Raw genomic sequence first — 13,989 nt, 5'->3', positions numbered from 1 at the left:
CTGATCCTTCATTTTTCAGCTAGGAATTAATAGGGAAAATTTCTAGAAGGGATGGGAAGAGAAAAACATGATTTAGTAAAGGGAACTCATCTAAGAATCATTTCCTTTCTAATATGGTCACAGATAAATATATGGTCTTCTGATTGAGAAGACCGCATCTGCAACACAGCAACCAGCCAATATCCGAAAATCAGTAGGTCCCCTGTGATCTTCTGTGGGCGGAAAAGGCTTTTATTGTATTTCAAATCAATATATTGGCATTCGTTCTTTTGACATGTCACATTTAGTGCAGAACAATGTTTCCTTAAGATCTGCACAATTTCTTCTCTCATCTCTTGAGGACACTGATCTACATTGGAAAGCAATACTACATATGTCATTCAGCTAGCTAGCCTCCAGATGTGAATGTAAACAGTCAAATGGTAATAGACTACAACTGGGGAGAGTATCACAGTTTAGGCCAACCTGGCACTCTCAGTGTCCACAGGTGGACTTTGAGTGTGAATTTGCCAAATATCCATCATACTAGGAAGCCTGACAGAATTTGCCCTCTTCAGTAACATAGGAGAGGATTGTAAACTTCTGAACATTATCCTGACTGAAATCAGATAATTCAATAAGAACCAGAGCTCAAACTGGAGATCGTTTAGTCTGTATTACTCAAATCCAAATGGCTCATTTACTTAATTTTAATAAGGACAAAATTACCTCTCCACCTCAACCTCCTTGCCCAATTGTAGATCTCAGTCTGACATTACAATGTAGACATTAATCTTAATCTGTAAATACACTATATTTATTCAATTTCAGGTTTTAATTTATAGCAAATTCAACCCTTAAGATGCTGCTGTCAGATTGATAATGACTGGTATTGATCATAGACTGTTACACAAACCCAAGATATAAACACAAACAATTTATTATCAATTTCTAATTTACTTAAAAACATGCACAAATCATTCTACCACCATAATTTTTCTAGTCACTCAACAGATTTTATATGGAAATTCCACTTGTAGTGTGTACATTCACTACTGCTTCCATAGTCTAGATTTTGAAAGCCAAATCACTTGACTATATAAAATATCTCACTCTCTTCACGACCCCTTGCCATCCAAAGGGCAGTTTTACCATAAATCCATGATTTAAAATTTGACCCAATGGTTTAGGAATTGCTGTAGGGACGCATCACACAGTAAACATCCTGAATTTCTAACTCACACTGCACAGGTGAGTTATTAACTCTGCTCAGTAATTGACAACACGGCATCGACATTAATGGGTCATCTAGGACTTTGTAATCTTACTTCTCATCCAATAAAATTTAAGGATCCACAAGGTAGAGTGTGTGAGATGGATAAGGAAATAAGTTGAATTAGAATCAAATTATAAACAGAGAAAGAACTATAGGGAAAGAAGGAGTATGTTAAGAAAGAAATAAAGCTGGAAAAGAAAAGTAACTAAATTAACACCACACTTAGGGACAAATTCTTACATTCTAGTTTCATTAGCTCCCAGTTTGGACTTTCAAGATGAGTGTTATATTATCATGAATCATATTTAAAGGATATATACAATATGAATTGCCTGTCCCAAATGGCTGCAGCGAAATGATTTTGCATTAATGAAAATCTAATTCAGCATTTTGCGGCTGCAACACAGAATTGGGAGGCCGACAAAGACACTAATTATTTGGAGTTTTGGCAAGTTAGTCATCCAACGGTACATGGTGTATCCATGTGCTATTAATAGACAGTGTCGTGAAATTACCCTTTTTTTAAGAAAATTGTGTGTCAGTATGCTCAGTTTATAACTGCAGTTTATTTTTGCAGAAATCTGTTACTGCAATGCACAATGTTCCAACTGCTCCAGAAATTTGCAAAGGTCGATATTGGTTATTTCTAAAAATTCAACATTATTTAGACATGTCTAATAATTAGCTTAGATTTTAAACTTAAATTTGTAGACAGGTTTATTCATATACAATTAGTGTGAGAAGCTGGAAAAGTGTTGAAATTGGGAATATCTGAATTCCTCTTACAGAACTTGAAGCATTTTCAAAGAATAACTAATATTAACCATGATGTAACAAAATGTAAATCATGCAAGAGCTTGCATAACATTATTCAGCAGGTTCAATCCAAAGCAGGGCATCCAAATCCCAGCTTTTAAAAAAGTATTACAACAAATTGTTTTGAAGGTTTGTCAGTATCTAATATGATTACCGACTAAACTATATTAACTTTCTGTTAAAACAAAGGATACTTAGGGTGTTGATAAAATTTGCAATTTTAACAATTCAACTGCAGTTATACAGGAATAAAGCAAAGCAATGAAATAGACACGGCTGCTCAAGAGATAGCTGGCATGGGCTTAATGGACTGAATGGTCTCTTTCTGTGCAGTAACGACACTATAACTTGCTAAGTTCATTCACTTTGGACAATATTTCCACAGCTAGTCCTAATAACATTGCTGTTCCTTTTCAGTGAAATATAGCGTCAGCCAACCAAATAGTTCATCCATAACAAATGCTGACTTCAACCTATAACCAAGGAAAACTAAATCCATGTCTGTAAAATTAATCAGGGCGTCAGCTAAACACAACATAGTATAACTAATATCAGTGACCAGTGCTGCTCCACTTTTTCTTTGCTTCTCAAAAGGTTCAAAGATTGTATGTCTAATTATGGAAGGAAAATATATGCAAAAGGTTCTTCCACTTTTCTAAATGGATTCCACAAATGTGGAAATTGAACTGACAATTGTAATTTCAGATTGCATCTCTTTACCAAGACATTGCTGAGCCCAAACAATCTGCTTCCTGCACTTTTGTTCTCGAGCCTCCTTAAAGATGAAGCAACAATTAGCAACAACATTGTAGAGCTTGCATTCATAACATGCTGTCAGTGATCGGGTCTCAAGCATGCCTGCCCCTATCAATACCAAAATGCCTTCAAAGTCAGAGACAATCCTCTTCCCTAAAATTAAAGTTGTTCCTTTTGACCATTTTAAGTGTAATAATTTTTAATCCAGTGATACAGGATAGTAGTCAAAAACCAAAATGTACAAAACAATTACCTTTCTAACAACAGGGCTCCCGTCATTTATGAGTTGGGCCAGCATCATTGCTACATTGTGATCAATAGTGGTGGAATGGTCAGTTCTCTCTGCTGAGTTCCCAACAAATGTGCCCAAGGCAAAGACAGCAGAGCAACGAACCTGCAAAATAAATTGCTTATTAAAATTCTGAACAAAATCTTGAGACCAGTCTCTTTAAATTCAGCTATTCATAACACTAAATTTCACATTCGCAGTTTATAAAATGGTCATTTTTGTTTTGCCAGACAATTGAGTATTTGTATCTACTGAATGTTATTGTGCCCAAAATATCACAAGTTTGAACATCAAAGGCAGTATTTGGAGCAACAAAAAATATAGAAAAGTCAATATAATCTCATTCATGCATAACTATTAAAATACAATACAATTCATTAAAGTACAGATAATCACAGAACATTTGTAATAGCATAAGAAACCTTCATAAACAAGCCCCAAATTTTAATATTGAGGTTCCAATACTGGACAGGCAACTGAGATGGCCTCAAATTCCATCACAGTTAATCCAGATACTGAGCTCAATTAATCCAGTGCCAGAAATGATAACAGTTATGACTACGGTGTTCTTCAAAATTAAACTGGTTCACTCATGTCTTAGCCAGTCTGGCACACATGATTCTCAGCACATCTGTGACTCAGCGTCTCAGCTGTAAAAAGCAACTGTCATCAACATGATGGACAACTAAATTATGAATCCCAAGAATATAATGTTAAAACAATTTTGCCAGTCAAGCTGTAAACAAACCAAGTTTAAACAAATGATTTTAAAAAAAAATCAATGAACAGCAGGCTTCTAACTTGGTTAGAAATTCTTGCTGATTTCATTCAGTGATATAAACTGTCTAAATTCCAACCGATGGTCCAGGTGGAGGTGCGCCATGACAAGAGATAAATTTAATCAGATTTCTCCTTGTTAAATTATTTACTTAAACGTAGTTCAGTATTTTTGCTTCTTTATTATTACTCAGCCTTGAAACAGCATATCTGATTTAAATTGTCTAATGGAAGAACTTTACACATACATCTCTCAATCGAATACAGAACTGAGACCCCTTTCTTTAGGAATCACATGCTTACAATTGAAATCTCTCATTCTGGAAAGGTAGCAGGTTTGCGCAGTCTGCCAGCGAGTGATGAGTATCGAGGGTTCAAGCCTCCCTTGAGAGATGAACACACATCTTATGCTGACATTACAATGAAGTACAGAAAGAATGTCATTTTATCATGTATGCTACCTTTAAATAAGGCATTGAGCCATGGCTTCGTAAAAGATCCTGTAGCACTGGTCAAAGGGTTGCCTGGAAGTTCTCTCAGTGGTCCAACCAACATCAATCCCTCGACCAACATTATGACATATCAACTATTCATCTATCTTGTTGATTGCGAGACATTGTGGTGCAAAGTTGACTGCTGCGTTGCTCAACAACAGCAAATACACTTCAAAAGTACTTTGTTGGTTGTGAAATCCTGAGTCATTAAACATAACATAAATACAAGTTCATTCTTACCATCGTTGGAATCTACAAATAGTCTCAGGAACACAGAAATCTTTTAGTCACATCCTCATTCGTGATCAGTCAGTTATCCTTGTGAACCTGAATACATTAGGATTCTTTTGTATGTGGGATCACATCAAGAGATAAATCACCTTGACAATACTTACAAACCAACAAATGGACTGGTTGGACCAAAAGGTCTGTTTTCGTGCTGTATGACTCTATATCAAATGATAGCTGCCACCTGTTGCTACTACAGTCCATCATGAATTCTTAGTAAAAGAAACAGAGGAACAAAATTTTCCAAATTGCACTGTCACCTTAGAAGGCTGGTGACATATCAAACATCTGGCGACATATTCTCCCACTTAATCTTAGCCCAGAGGAAAACATCTACTGATGTCACTGATGCTCTGACATCACTGATTTATACAACCTTGGAAGAAGGATTGTAAAATATATTCAAGTGCCAATGAGAGGCCGGCTTGTTAGGTTACAATGTCAAAAGATAGTAAATCTTCATTCAGTACATCCTTGAGGAATCTCCTGTGGGATTATGCTACGTTGTGATTCAGCAGCAGCTGCTATTTCTTTTGCTACAGTAGATGTGATATTTCACATGTACTGACTCCCCATTTAGATCCAATCTAATCCATGTGAAAAGCTTGCACCTCGCTCAATCGCAGGTAACAGATTATTAACAGTTAAGTAGTTACATGGTATCAGCGACAGAATGGCTTCATTTCACAGCTGTCAGTACACTGCACATTGAAATACTGCTGTTATAAGTACAAAAGTATCAAATTTGATAAACATGAATTGATTCACGTCAGGTTCACCTGGAATACAGTCACACACACAAATGTAATCTTCCTGAGAAAACAAATAAACTACAAAAGCAGAAACTGATGGAAAAACTCAGCAGGTCTGGCAGTATCTGTGGAAAGACAAACAGAGTTAACATTTCAAGTCCAGTGACCCTTCTGCAAACGTCTCTCTCAAAGGTTTCTTCAAATATTGGTATGGAAGCACATACATACCAAACTCTATTTTAGTTCAAATGATTTGTTATAATACATTGCAATTATTCTCAGAGCTGATAACAAAACACAAAATTAAAAGGGCTCACATTATAAGCACTGGGCACTGACGAAAGCTTCTCGTACTTACTCTAATTTCTCTTTCGTTACAAATTAATACGCTGTAAGAAGCAACTGGTGTAGTTTACCTCCGGTATAGGATCTGAGAGAAGACTGTACAATTTCTCATGTGCAATGTCTCTTACACCACACCAACGAGCAGCATCAAAGTTCTGCCAGATACGCCCCAAACAAATAGCCACCCATTGTCGCAGTAAAGGATGGGGATCGTTCAGTTGTTCCAAACAGATCGCTATTAGATTTCCCTGCAAACAGGCTTCCTACAAAAAAGAAATGCAAAAAATACTCCAAAATGTTTATCCATAAAATACCACATTCATTTAGAATGGTTGCGTAACTTTTGTTTGAATATTCAGGCAGTTTTCACCTAGAATTCTCAAACATGGCATGGTCAAAGTAAGGTATCAATAGGATTGCTGAAATGTTGCAAACCTATTTTTCCCCAATGTAAAGAAGGTGGAATACCTGGGCAAAATGCTTGACAATGGCTACCAGCTTCATTTAGTGCACTGGGCTTCATCACAAATACAAACAGCGTGACTTGTACTAGGTCAGAACAGGGGAGTGGGGGGCGCAGTTTGATTTAATGCCAATGTTCGGCCTGTGACCAACAACTCTCCAGCAATTATCCTGATCAACAGCATGTAACTCTTCAGCAGATAAACAAAATTTGTTGTTCGAGAGAATCAAAATTCAGAAAACAAATGAACACCACTGTGCCACGGGAATTTGAAGAGAAATTGTAATTTCTATTGGAATCAGGTAGAGGTGCAATTTTCAGGTTTTTTTCAAAGAAAAGTACTCGAGGGTAGTGAGAACCAAATTTACTAACTTACAGAATAATTAATGGGGTATATATTTCAAAATCTATTCACTAAATCAAAGTCCATATCTAGAAATTTATAGAATTCATGAGGTCCATATCCAAGAACCTATGGGGTAATGACATCTACCTTTTGAAAGGAACCAACCTCCAACTCCTCCTAACATGTGGAAGGTCTTTCTTACTCCCTGTATCTTACAGGCAAAACACAAAACAAGAAAAGGAAGGAAACAAACAGCAGCAGTACTCAGCAAAACCTTGAGACTAAAGCTTTAGGAGGTGAAGATGGACATGGAACCAGATTCCTTGGCTGGTGTATTGAAACTCTGACTATTTCTTGTTCCAAAGAATGGTCAGTTTGGACAAAGGATGAAAGAGACAAATTTATTTCTGCTGGTACTTTAGATAAGAGCAATTGAAGCTACTGCATGATTTTCTTTTATGAAGGCAGAGGGACCTCCAACAATGTGCTAAATTAAAGACAAGTTTTCAGGTCAAGGGGGTAAAAAGCAACAACTCAGAGTTGCAGATCTACTAGAAATTCAGTGGGTTCTTAAAACAGTAGACCAAAACAGACACGTTCATTACAAATTTTACCTTGGTGTGCATAGGGGTCCTTGACATGGGTGTGAAGATTATATCCAGAGCCCATATTATTAAGAGGCAGGATGCAGTGGAAAGGGTCAGGAAAGATGTTGAGGTATAATGATGTTTTTAATGGACTTGTGTCAAATGTTAATTTTAAGAGACAATCTGAGAGAGGATGTCCAAAAATCCATTTAGTTTTGAAAAGTAAGGTTACGATTTTACCAAAGGAAAGCTTGAAATTGGGTGAAATCTTTTTTTCTCTAAAATGAATGACAAATAACAAATTCAGCAAACATAGAAAATCACCAACTCTAAAGGAAAAATCTTAGTTAATTTTCCCTTCATTTGTTAAGAGCTATATTAGCATATTTAAACATAGAAATATTACATGTAGATTTAAATGTAAATATAAAATGCTGCTTACCTGTCCTGTATTATAATTATTAACGATGACAGCTAAAATAAAGGCAGCCATTGTTCGGTGTTCAGCCTGAACAAAACAAAAACCTCAAATTAGCACAGACACATAAAGCAATGGTGAAATTCAAGTAGAAAACCGAAGGTTCTGTAAGAACAAGAAATAGAAATAAGGTTGTTTTGACCTTGCCGAGCTATCAGAACATAGAATACGACAGCACAGTACAGGCCCTTCAGCCCTTGATGTTGCATCAACCTGTGGAACCTAACTGAAGCTCATCTGTATGTTTATCGAATAACCACTTCAATGTCCTTAAAAGTTGGCAAGTCTACGACTGTGGCAAGCAGTGTGTTCCACAGCCCTACTACTCTCAGAATTAAGAAACTACCTCTGAAATCTGTCCTATTCTATCACCCCTCAATTTAAAGCTATATCCCCCCCTTGTGCTAGCCATCACTATGAGGAAAAAGGCTCTCGCTGTGTAACCTATCTAACTCTCTGACTATCTTGTATAATTACTCATTATGATCACGTCTGATCTTTTACCACAGCTCCAGCTTTCAACAAAACCCTTTATCCCCAAATTCCCTTAGTGCCCAACTACTTAATCTGTGTATTTAATGGAGTTAACGACTGAGCATCTGCAGCACTCTGCCCAAGAGAATTCCGAATACAAAGAAATTTCTCTTCATCTAAATAGCTGGCCACTTATTTAAAGACTGATCCCCAGTTCTAGACTCCCCAGCAATAGAAAGCTGCCTACAAAAACACATTTATTGTTTTCATGTTATGAATTATACTTCTGCCCCAATGTTAGTAGTTCAGGTCCAGTTTGCTTTCTAGGAAATGCTTATGCAGACCTGCAATAACACAATTTGGCCACAGAAGTACTATCATTCCTCAGTAGCTTCAACCAATTGTGCTTCTCAAGTTACCATTTATTCTGCTACTTAACTATTAATAATAGCACATTAACCTCTCAGTGATGCTGTGGATGTCTCCAAATACAAGTTGTGGCAGCATTAAGCTGTTTGAACATGTTCTGTTTAGGCAATTAAATCATGGCTGATGTGTATGTCCACTTAATTTATTTGTCTTTATTCTATATTCTACAATATCTTTGTTCAACAAATTCTACAAATCTTCAAAATGCAGTTGACTCAGCATCATTTGATGACTTTCAGGTTTCCATCACCCTCTGTGTATAAAAAAAAAGCTTAAGTGGCCTAACTCTAATTCAGAATTCTCGCTCTGAAAAACCCCAGCAGGGAAAATAACTCCTCTATCTACTTTACTGAAGCCCTTTAGCATTATGATTTGTCGGAGCCAGTGTTGGACTGAGGTGGACAAAGTTAAAAGTCACACAACACGAAGTTATAGTCCAACAGGTTTATATGGAAGCACTACCTTTCGGATTGCTGCTTCTTCATCAGGTTGTTGTGGAGTATAAGATTTGCTATAAATTCTGTGTCCTAGGACCTTATACTCCACAATCTCCTGATGAAGGAGTGGCGCTCCAAAAGCTAGTGCTTCCAAATAAACCTGTTGGACCAAAACCTGGTGTTGTGAGATTTTAACTTTAGCGTTATAAGCGCCTCAACAGGGTCACCTCTCAAACTTCGAAATTCAAGAGGACACAAACTATGTTCATATAAATTGTCCTCATAATTTAACAATTTAAGCCACTTTTCTCAATATTCTGGTATCTGTACATTAACTATGAATCTACATAATACCTAATCATTCTTTTCACTGTAGACCTGTTCTCTCACAATGAATTTATTAAAATTTGCTTTTCTCATATCTAAGGTGGATGAATAGTTCAGACTGACATTCTCATACAGTGATGAGTTGATGCTACACTGTTGGATGGGGCAGCTTTTGGATGAAAGATTAAACTGAGGCCTCCTTTATTCACTGAGGTAAATCTAAAGGATCCTATAGCACAACTGGCAAAAGGAAAGAGCAGGATATTCTGTCCTTCTCAACATTTATATAAGGACCAACACTGCTAAAAGCAGATTATTTAATTATTTAACTTATTTATAGTTTATTGCACCATGTTTTGCAGAAATTAATTAAAATCGCTTACATAACATTTCAACATGATCCATTGTCTGTGAAGACCTTTTGGACCATCATGAAACAGCAAAAGCCACAGTATAAAATTGAGTTCTTTCTTTTTCTTACCACTACTTTGGATTTATTCAAAATTATTCAAATCCCTATCCAACAGCTAATTTTCATTCTGTTTTGAATAAATTACAATTTCTTTACTCTTCAGACTTGATCTTTTGAACATGTCCTGCTGCTACACTTTAAATTTGATGTTATTGTTGCACAATAGACAATTTCTGCAAAATTAAATAGGCAGCATTCTTTGCTTCTAAGTGCTAATTCTCCCTAGAAAGTTTCAATTAAGAAAAAAGAAAGTAGTACTTTTCAACATATAGATAAAAACTCACTGGCATGTACGGATCTGCCAAAACGGAAAGGAAATATTTGTGACCATTGTCCTTCACCAAGTCAGCTTGGCAAGACTGAAAAATAAAAAAATGTATACTGTGTTATTGGGTATAGACATAAAACAGCACTAGTTTGACAAAGCTATTGTTTAATTATAATCATAAACAGTTATCAAGATCTCCCTTTATACATGGTGGGAATGCCATGCACAAACCATTTAATAGTTTTCTTTTTAAGTGAAAGGTCTGACTGCACAAATGGAAGAAAAAACACAAGTATTTATTTTGGAAGGTTATTAGTACCCGTGACTATTGTTTAAAAAAAATCTGATAATTGACACTATTGCAATTTTGACAAGCTATAGGATCCACATCATAATAACCTCGTAATAACCTATATTGTTAACTAATGCAATAACTAGTGAAATGAAGTTAAAATAAATATTAGGCAATATTTATTATGATAATCACATCAAACTATTTGAAGTTATTTGCTTAGAATCTTAGGTCATTAAAGCTATTGCACTGAGATATAACAAGGTTCAAGCCACTGTCACAATGGGCACAGTGTCAAAACGCAACTTATCTTGAATGTGTGTCTTATTAAAGGAGCTCAGAATTTACTTTGAACTTCATTTAGGTCCCACATCACTGGATGTACATATTTCAAATTCTTGAACTTCATTACTTATTTAACAAAAAGTAGTATGAAATGTTTAAACTATGAAGCTGAGGACTAGAGATGCAAGACTTTTGTTCAAATTTGTTAAGGTCCTACTATTGAAAATTAAAAGTGCAGGATTGAGTTATTCTAATTAAGCAAGTTGGAAATTAAATTATATGCTGTTCAACCTCAGTTAGTTTTAAAACACTTTGGTGAGGAAGATTAGCCACATGGCCACAGTCAAAACGTTTAAGGTTTTATGGCAGTATTTATGGTCCAAGCTAACAAAATGAAAATGCTAATTTGCTTTTACTTAATGGCCCAATGTTATAAACTACTTTAGTGTTGCAATTTAAAATGACAGACGAATGCATATTAACTTTGTTTAGTTATTTTGAACTTTACATATTGTGCTGTATCTTGTAATGGCACCTTGTTATTTCAGTGCAGTCTTGAATTTAACTTTGTTAACTTAACTCATATCAACAGTTGTTAACGAATCATTCAGGTTTTTTTTTAAGGTTAAAGATATTGATAGACCTTGACTTTCCAGAGCCCTTAGTTTTCCAGTTGGAACATTCAGGATAATATTAAATCATTAGTGCGTAAAACTACATATTTTCAAAGCTATAAGTTACTGTAATGATGCCAGATTTTATTATAGCTTACTGACCTTTTACACCTCTAAGAGAGATAAACGAGATTGATATTTCAGGAAAAATCAGGAGATAGTACAATGTGAATCAGTGGGATTACCATCACTTTTAAAAGTGTGTCTACCCTTTGTGCATGGCAAGAATACAGACATATTTGTCCACCATGTACCACAGCTCAATGCCAACAACATGTTGATTAATAACATACATAAACAATAACATATTTTACAAATGGTGAAGCACTTTTCTGAAATCTGAAATAGGAGGAGTGTTGAAGAGACTAAGCAGGTCTGGCAGCATATGTTTATTTCTGTACCTCTAAAGGTAACATTCAAAAGTGCTTCATATAAAACAAATGCTATACTAAGCCATATAGAGAGATATTAGGCCAGAAGACCAAAAGCTTGATAAAAAATAGCAGGCATTAAGAATGGGGAGGTAATGGCCTAGTGGTATTATCACTGGACTGTTAACTCAGAGACCCAAGTAATGTTCTGGGGAACTGGTTTTGAATTCCACCACAGCAGATGGCGGAAGTTGAATTCAATAACAGGAATTAAGCATCTAATGATGACCACAAATCCATTCCTGATTGTCAGGAGAAACCCATCTGGTTCACTAAAGTCCTTTACAGGGAAACTGCTATCCTTACCTGGTCTGGCCTACATGCCACTTCAGACCCACAGCAATGTGGCTGGCTCTTTTGACCAAAGGGTCGGTTTCCATGCTGTATATCTGTATGACTTTATCTATAGGGAGAGGATGAATAGGTTGGGGCTTTCTTCCCTGGAGCATCGGAAGCTGAGACCTCATAGAGGTTTGTAGGGTGAATAGACAAGGTGTTTTCCCTGGAGTGGGGGAAGTCCCGAACTGGAGGGCTTAGGTTTAGGGTAAGAGGGGAAAAATTTAAAATGGACCTAAGGGGCACCTTTTTCAGTCAGATGGTGGTGCGTGTGGGGAATGAGCTGCCAGAGGAAGTGGTGGAGGCTGGTACAATTACAGCATTTAAAAGCCATCTGGATGAGTATATGAATAGGAAGGGTTGAGAGGCATATAGACCGGGTGCTGGGACTAGATTAGATTAGGATATCTGATCAGCATGGATAAGTTGGACTGAAGGGTCTGTTTCCGTGCTGTACATCTCAATGACTCTAAGTGTCATAAAGGAGGCGTGAGGGATGGTGGGTTAGAATTTGAGAGGTTGTGGCCGTGGAAACCAAAGGTGATCCAACCGCAATTATGACATGAAATGCACAAGAGGCCCAAAACAAGAAGAATGAAGGAATCTTAGAGAGTTGGAGGAGCTACAGAAATAGGGAGGGCAGGGTCTATTTTTAACAGGGAGGAGTTTGAAAACAAGAATAAGAATTCTAAAACTAAAATATTGTTTTACTAGAAGCTAATGTAGGTCAGTAACCGCAGGCATGGATAGGAGAATGGGACTTCGATGCACGTTGGCAAGAGCTCTGGATAGTCTCAAGAGTAGAGTGAAGAACAGACAAAAGTGCATCAGAAAAGTCCAGCCTACAGGCGATGATGTCAGAAATAAGGTTTCAGGTGACAAGTTGTGACAGGTGCATAGCTGAAAACAAATGGAGGTAGAAATAGGCTTTTCTAGAGATGACATGAATCAATCAGAAGCTCACCTTAGGATAAAATGCAAAAGCAAGATTGTGAATAACCTGTTTAACCTTAGATTGTTGTCAGGATGAGAGACAGATTTGATTGATAGAGAACAGAGTTTGGAGTGGAGCCAAAACACAGGCTTTAGTCTTCCCAATATTTAACTGGAGACAAGTTTCAGCTCATCCAGTACTTGACGCTTCATTAGTCAGATATTTTAGCATAAACGAGTTTTCAAGAGAGGTGGTAATGAATAAAGTAGAGCTAGATGCCTTCAGTGCATAGGAAAACTTATTCCATGTCTTTGGAGATGTCACCAAGCCACAGCACATAGAGGAGAAATAGAAGTTTGTTTGGGATGGGGGGAGGAGAGAAGAGAATCCAGGATTGATCCTTGAAGAAACACCAGAGTTAAATGTGCAGGAGCATACAGACGCTGAGAGAAACAAATGAAAAGGACTTCACATCTCCCTCTTTTACCAGCTAAAAATATCAAATATTGACCATTTTTACTTCAAAACTAAATAAAGAATAACACAACAAACTGCTACTTCCTATTATAAAGCAATATGGCCTAAACCAAAGGTGAGAATGCGATGAACATTAGAGAGACAAATTGTGCTATCTAGATTAATTAGCACTTGAGGGAAAATTTAGATCTCATGCAAAAAATGCCCTTAGCATCCAATGTGCCACAGATCTCAAAAATGTTACTAAAATTGAAAAGTTATATTTCAAATTGAGAATTAAGATTAGATTCCCTACAGTGTGGGAACAAATCATTTGACTCAACCAGTCCACACCGATCCTCTGAAGAGTCACCCACCCAGACCCATTCCCCTCTGACTAATGCACCTGACACTATGGGCAATTTAGCATGGCCAATCCACCTGACCCACACATCTTTGGATTGTGGGAGGAAACCGGAGTAATTGGAGGAAACCCACGCAGACACGGGGAGAATGTGCAAACTCCAC

The 13,989-nt window shown here is 36.8% G+C and overlaps 1 protein-coding gene across 1 annotated transcript in view; it reads right to left on the bottom strand.

Moving 5' to 3' along the window:
- rptor (regulatory associated protein of MTOR, complex 1) overlaps window positions 1-13,989 on the bottom strand; it is a 397,195-nt gene that overhangs the window by 167,204 nt on the left and 216,002 nt on the right. Inside the window, exons 14-17 of the mRNA XM_088000708.1 lie at window positions 10,070-10,144; window positions 7,611-7,676; window positions 5,844-6,035; window positions 3,081-3,221 (exon numbers count right to left, since the gene is read on the bottom strand). Of these exons, the coding sequence (XP_087856834.1) occupies window positions 3,081-3,221; window positions 5,844-6,035; window positions 7,611-7,676; window positions 10,070-10,144 (474 nt within the window). The remainder of the gene's footprint in view (window positions 1-3,080; window positions 3,222-5,843; window positions 6,036-7,610; window positions 7,677-10,069; window positions 10,145-13,989) is intronic.

Source organism: Chiloscyllium plagiosum, unplaced genomic scaffold, assembly GCF_037043375.1.
Source record: "Chiloscyllium plagiosum isolate Xiang-an unplaced genomic scaffold, Cpla_swu_hap1 HiC_scaffold_25, whole genome shotgun sequence".
Taxonomy (NCBI): Eukaryota; Metazoa; Chordata; class Chondrichthyes; order Orectolobiformes; family Hemiscylliidae; genus Chiloscyllium; species Chiloscyllium plagiosum.
This window is presented reverse-complemented; position numbering and strand designations above follow the sequence as displayed.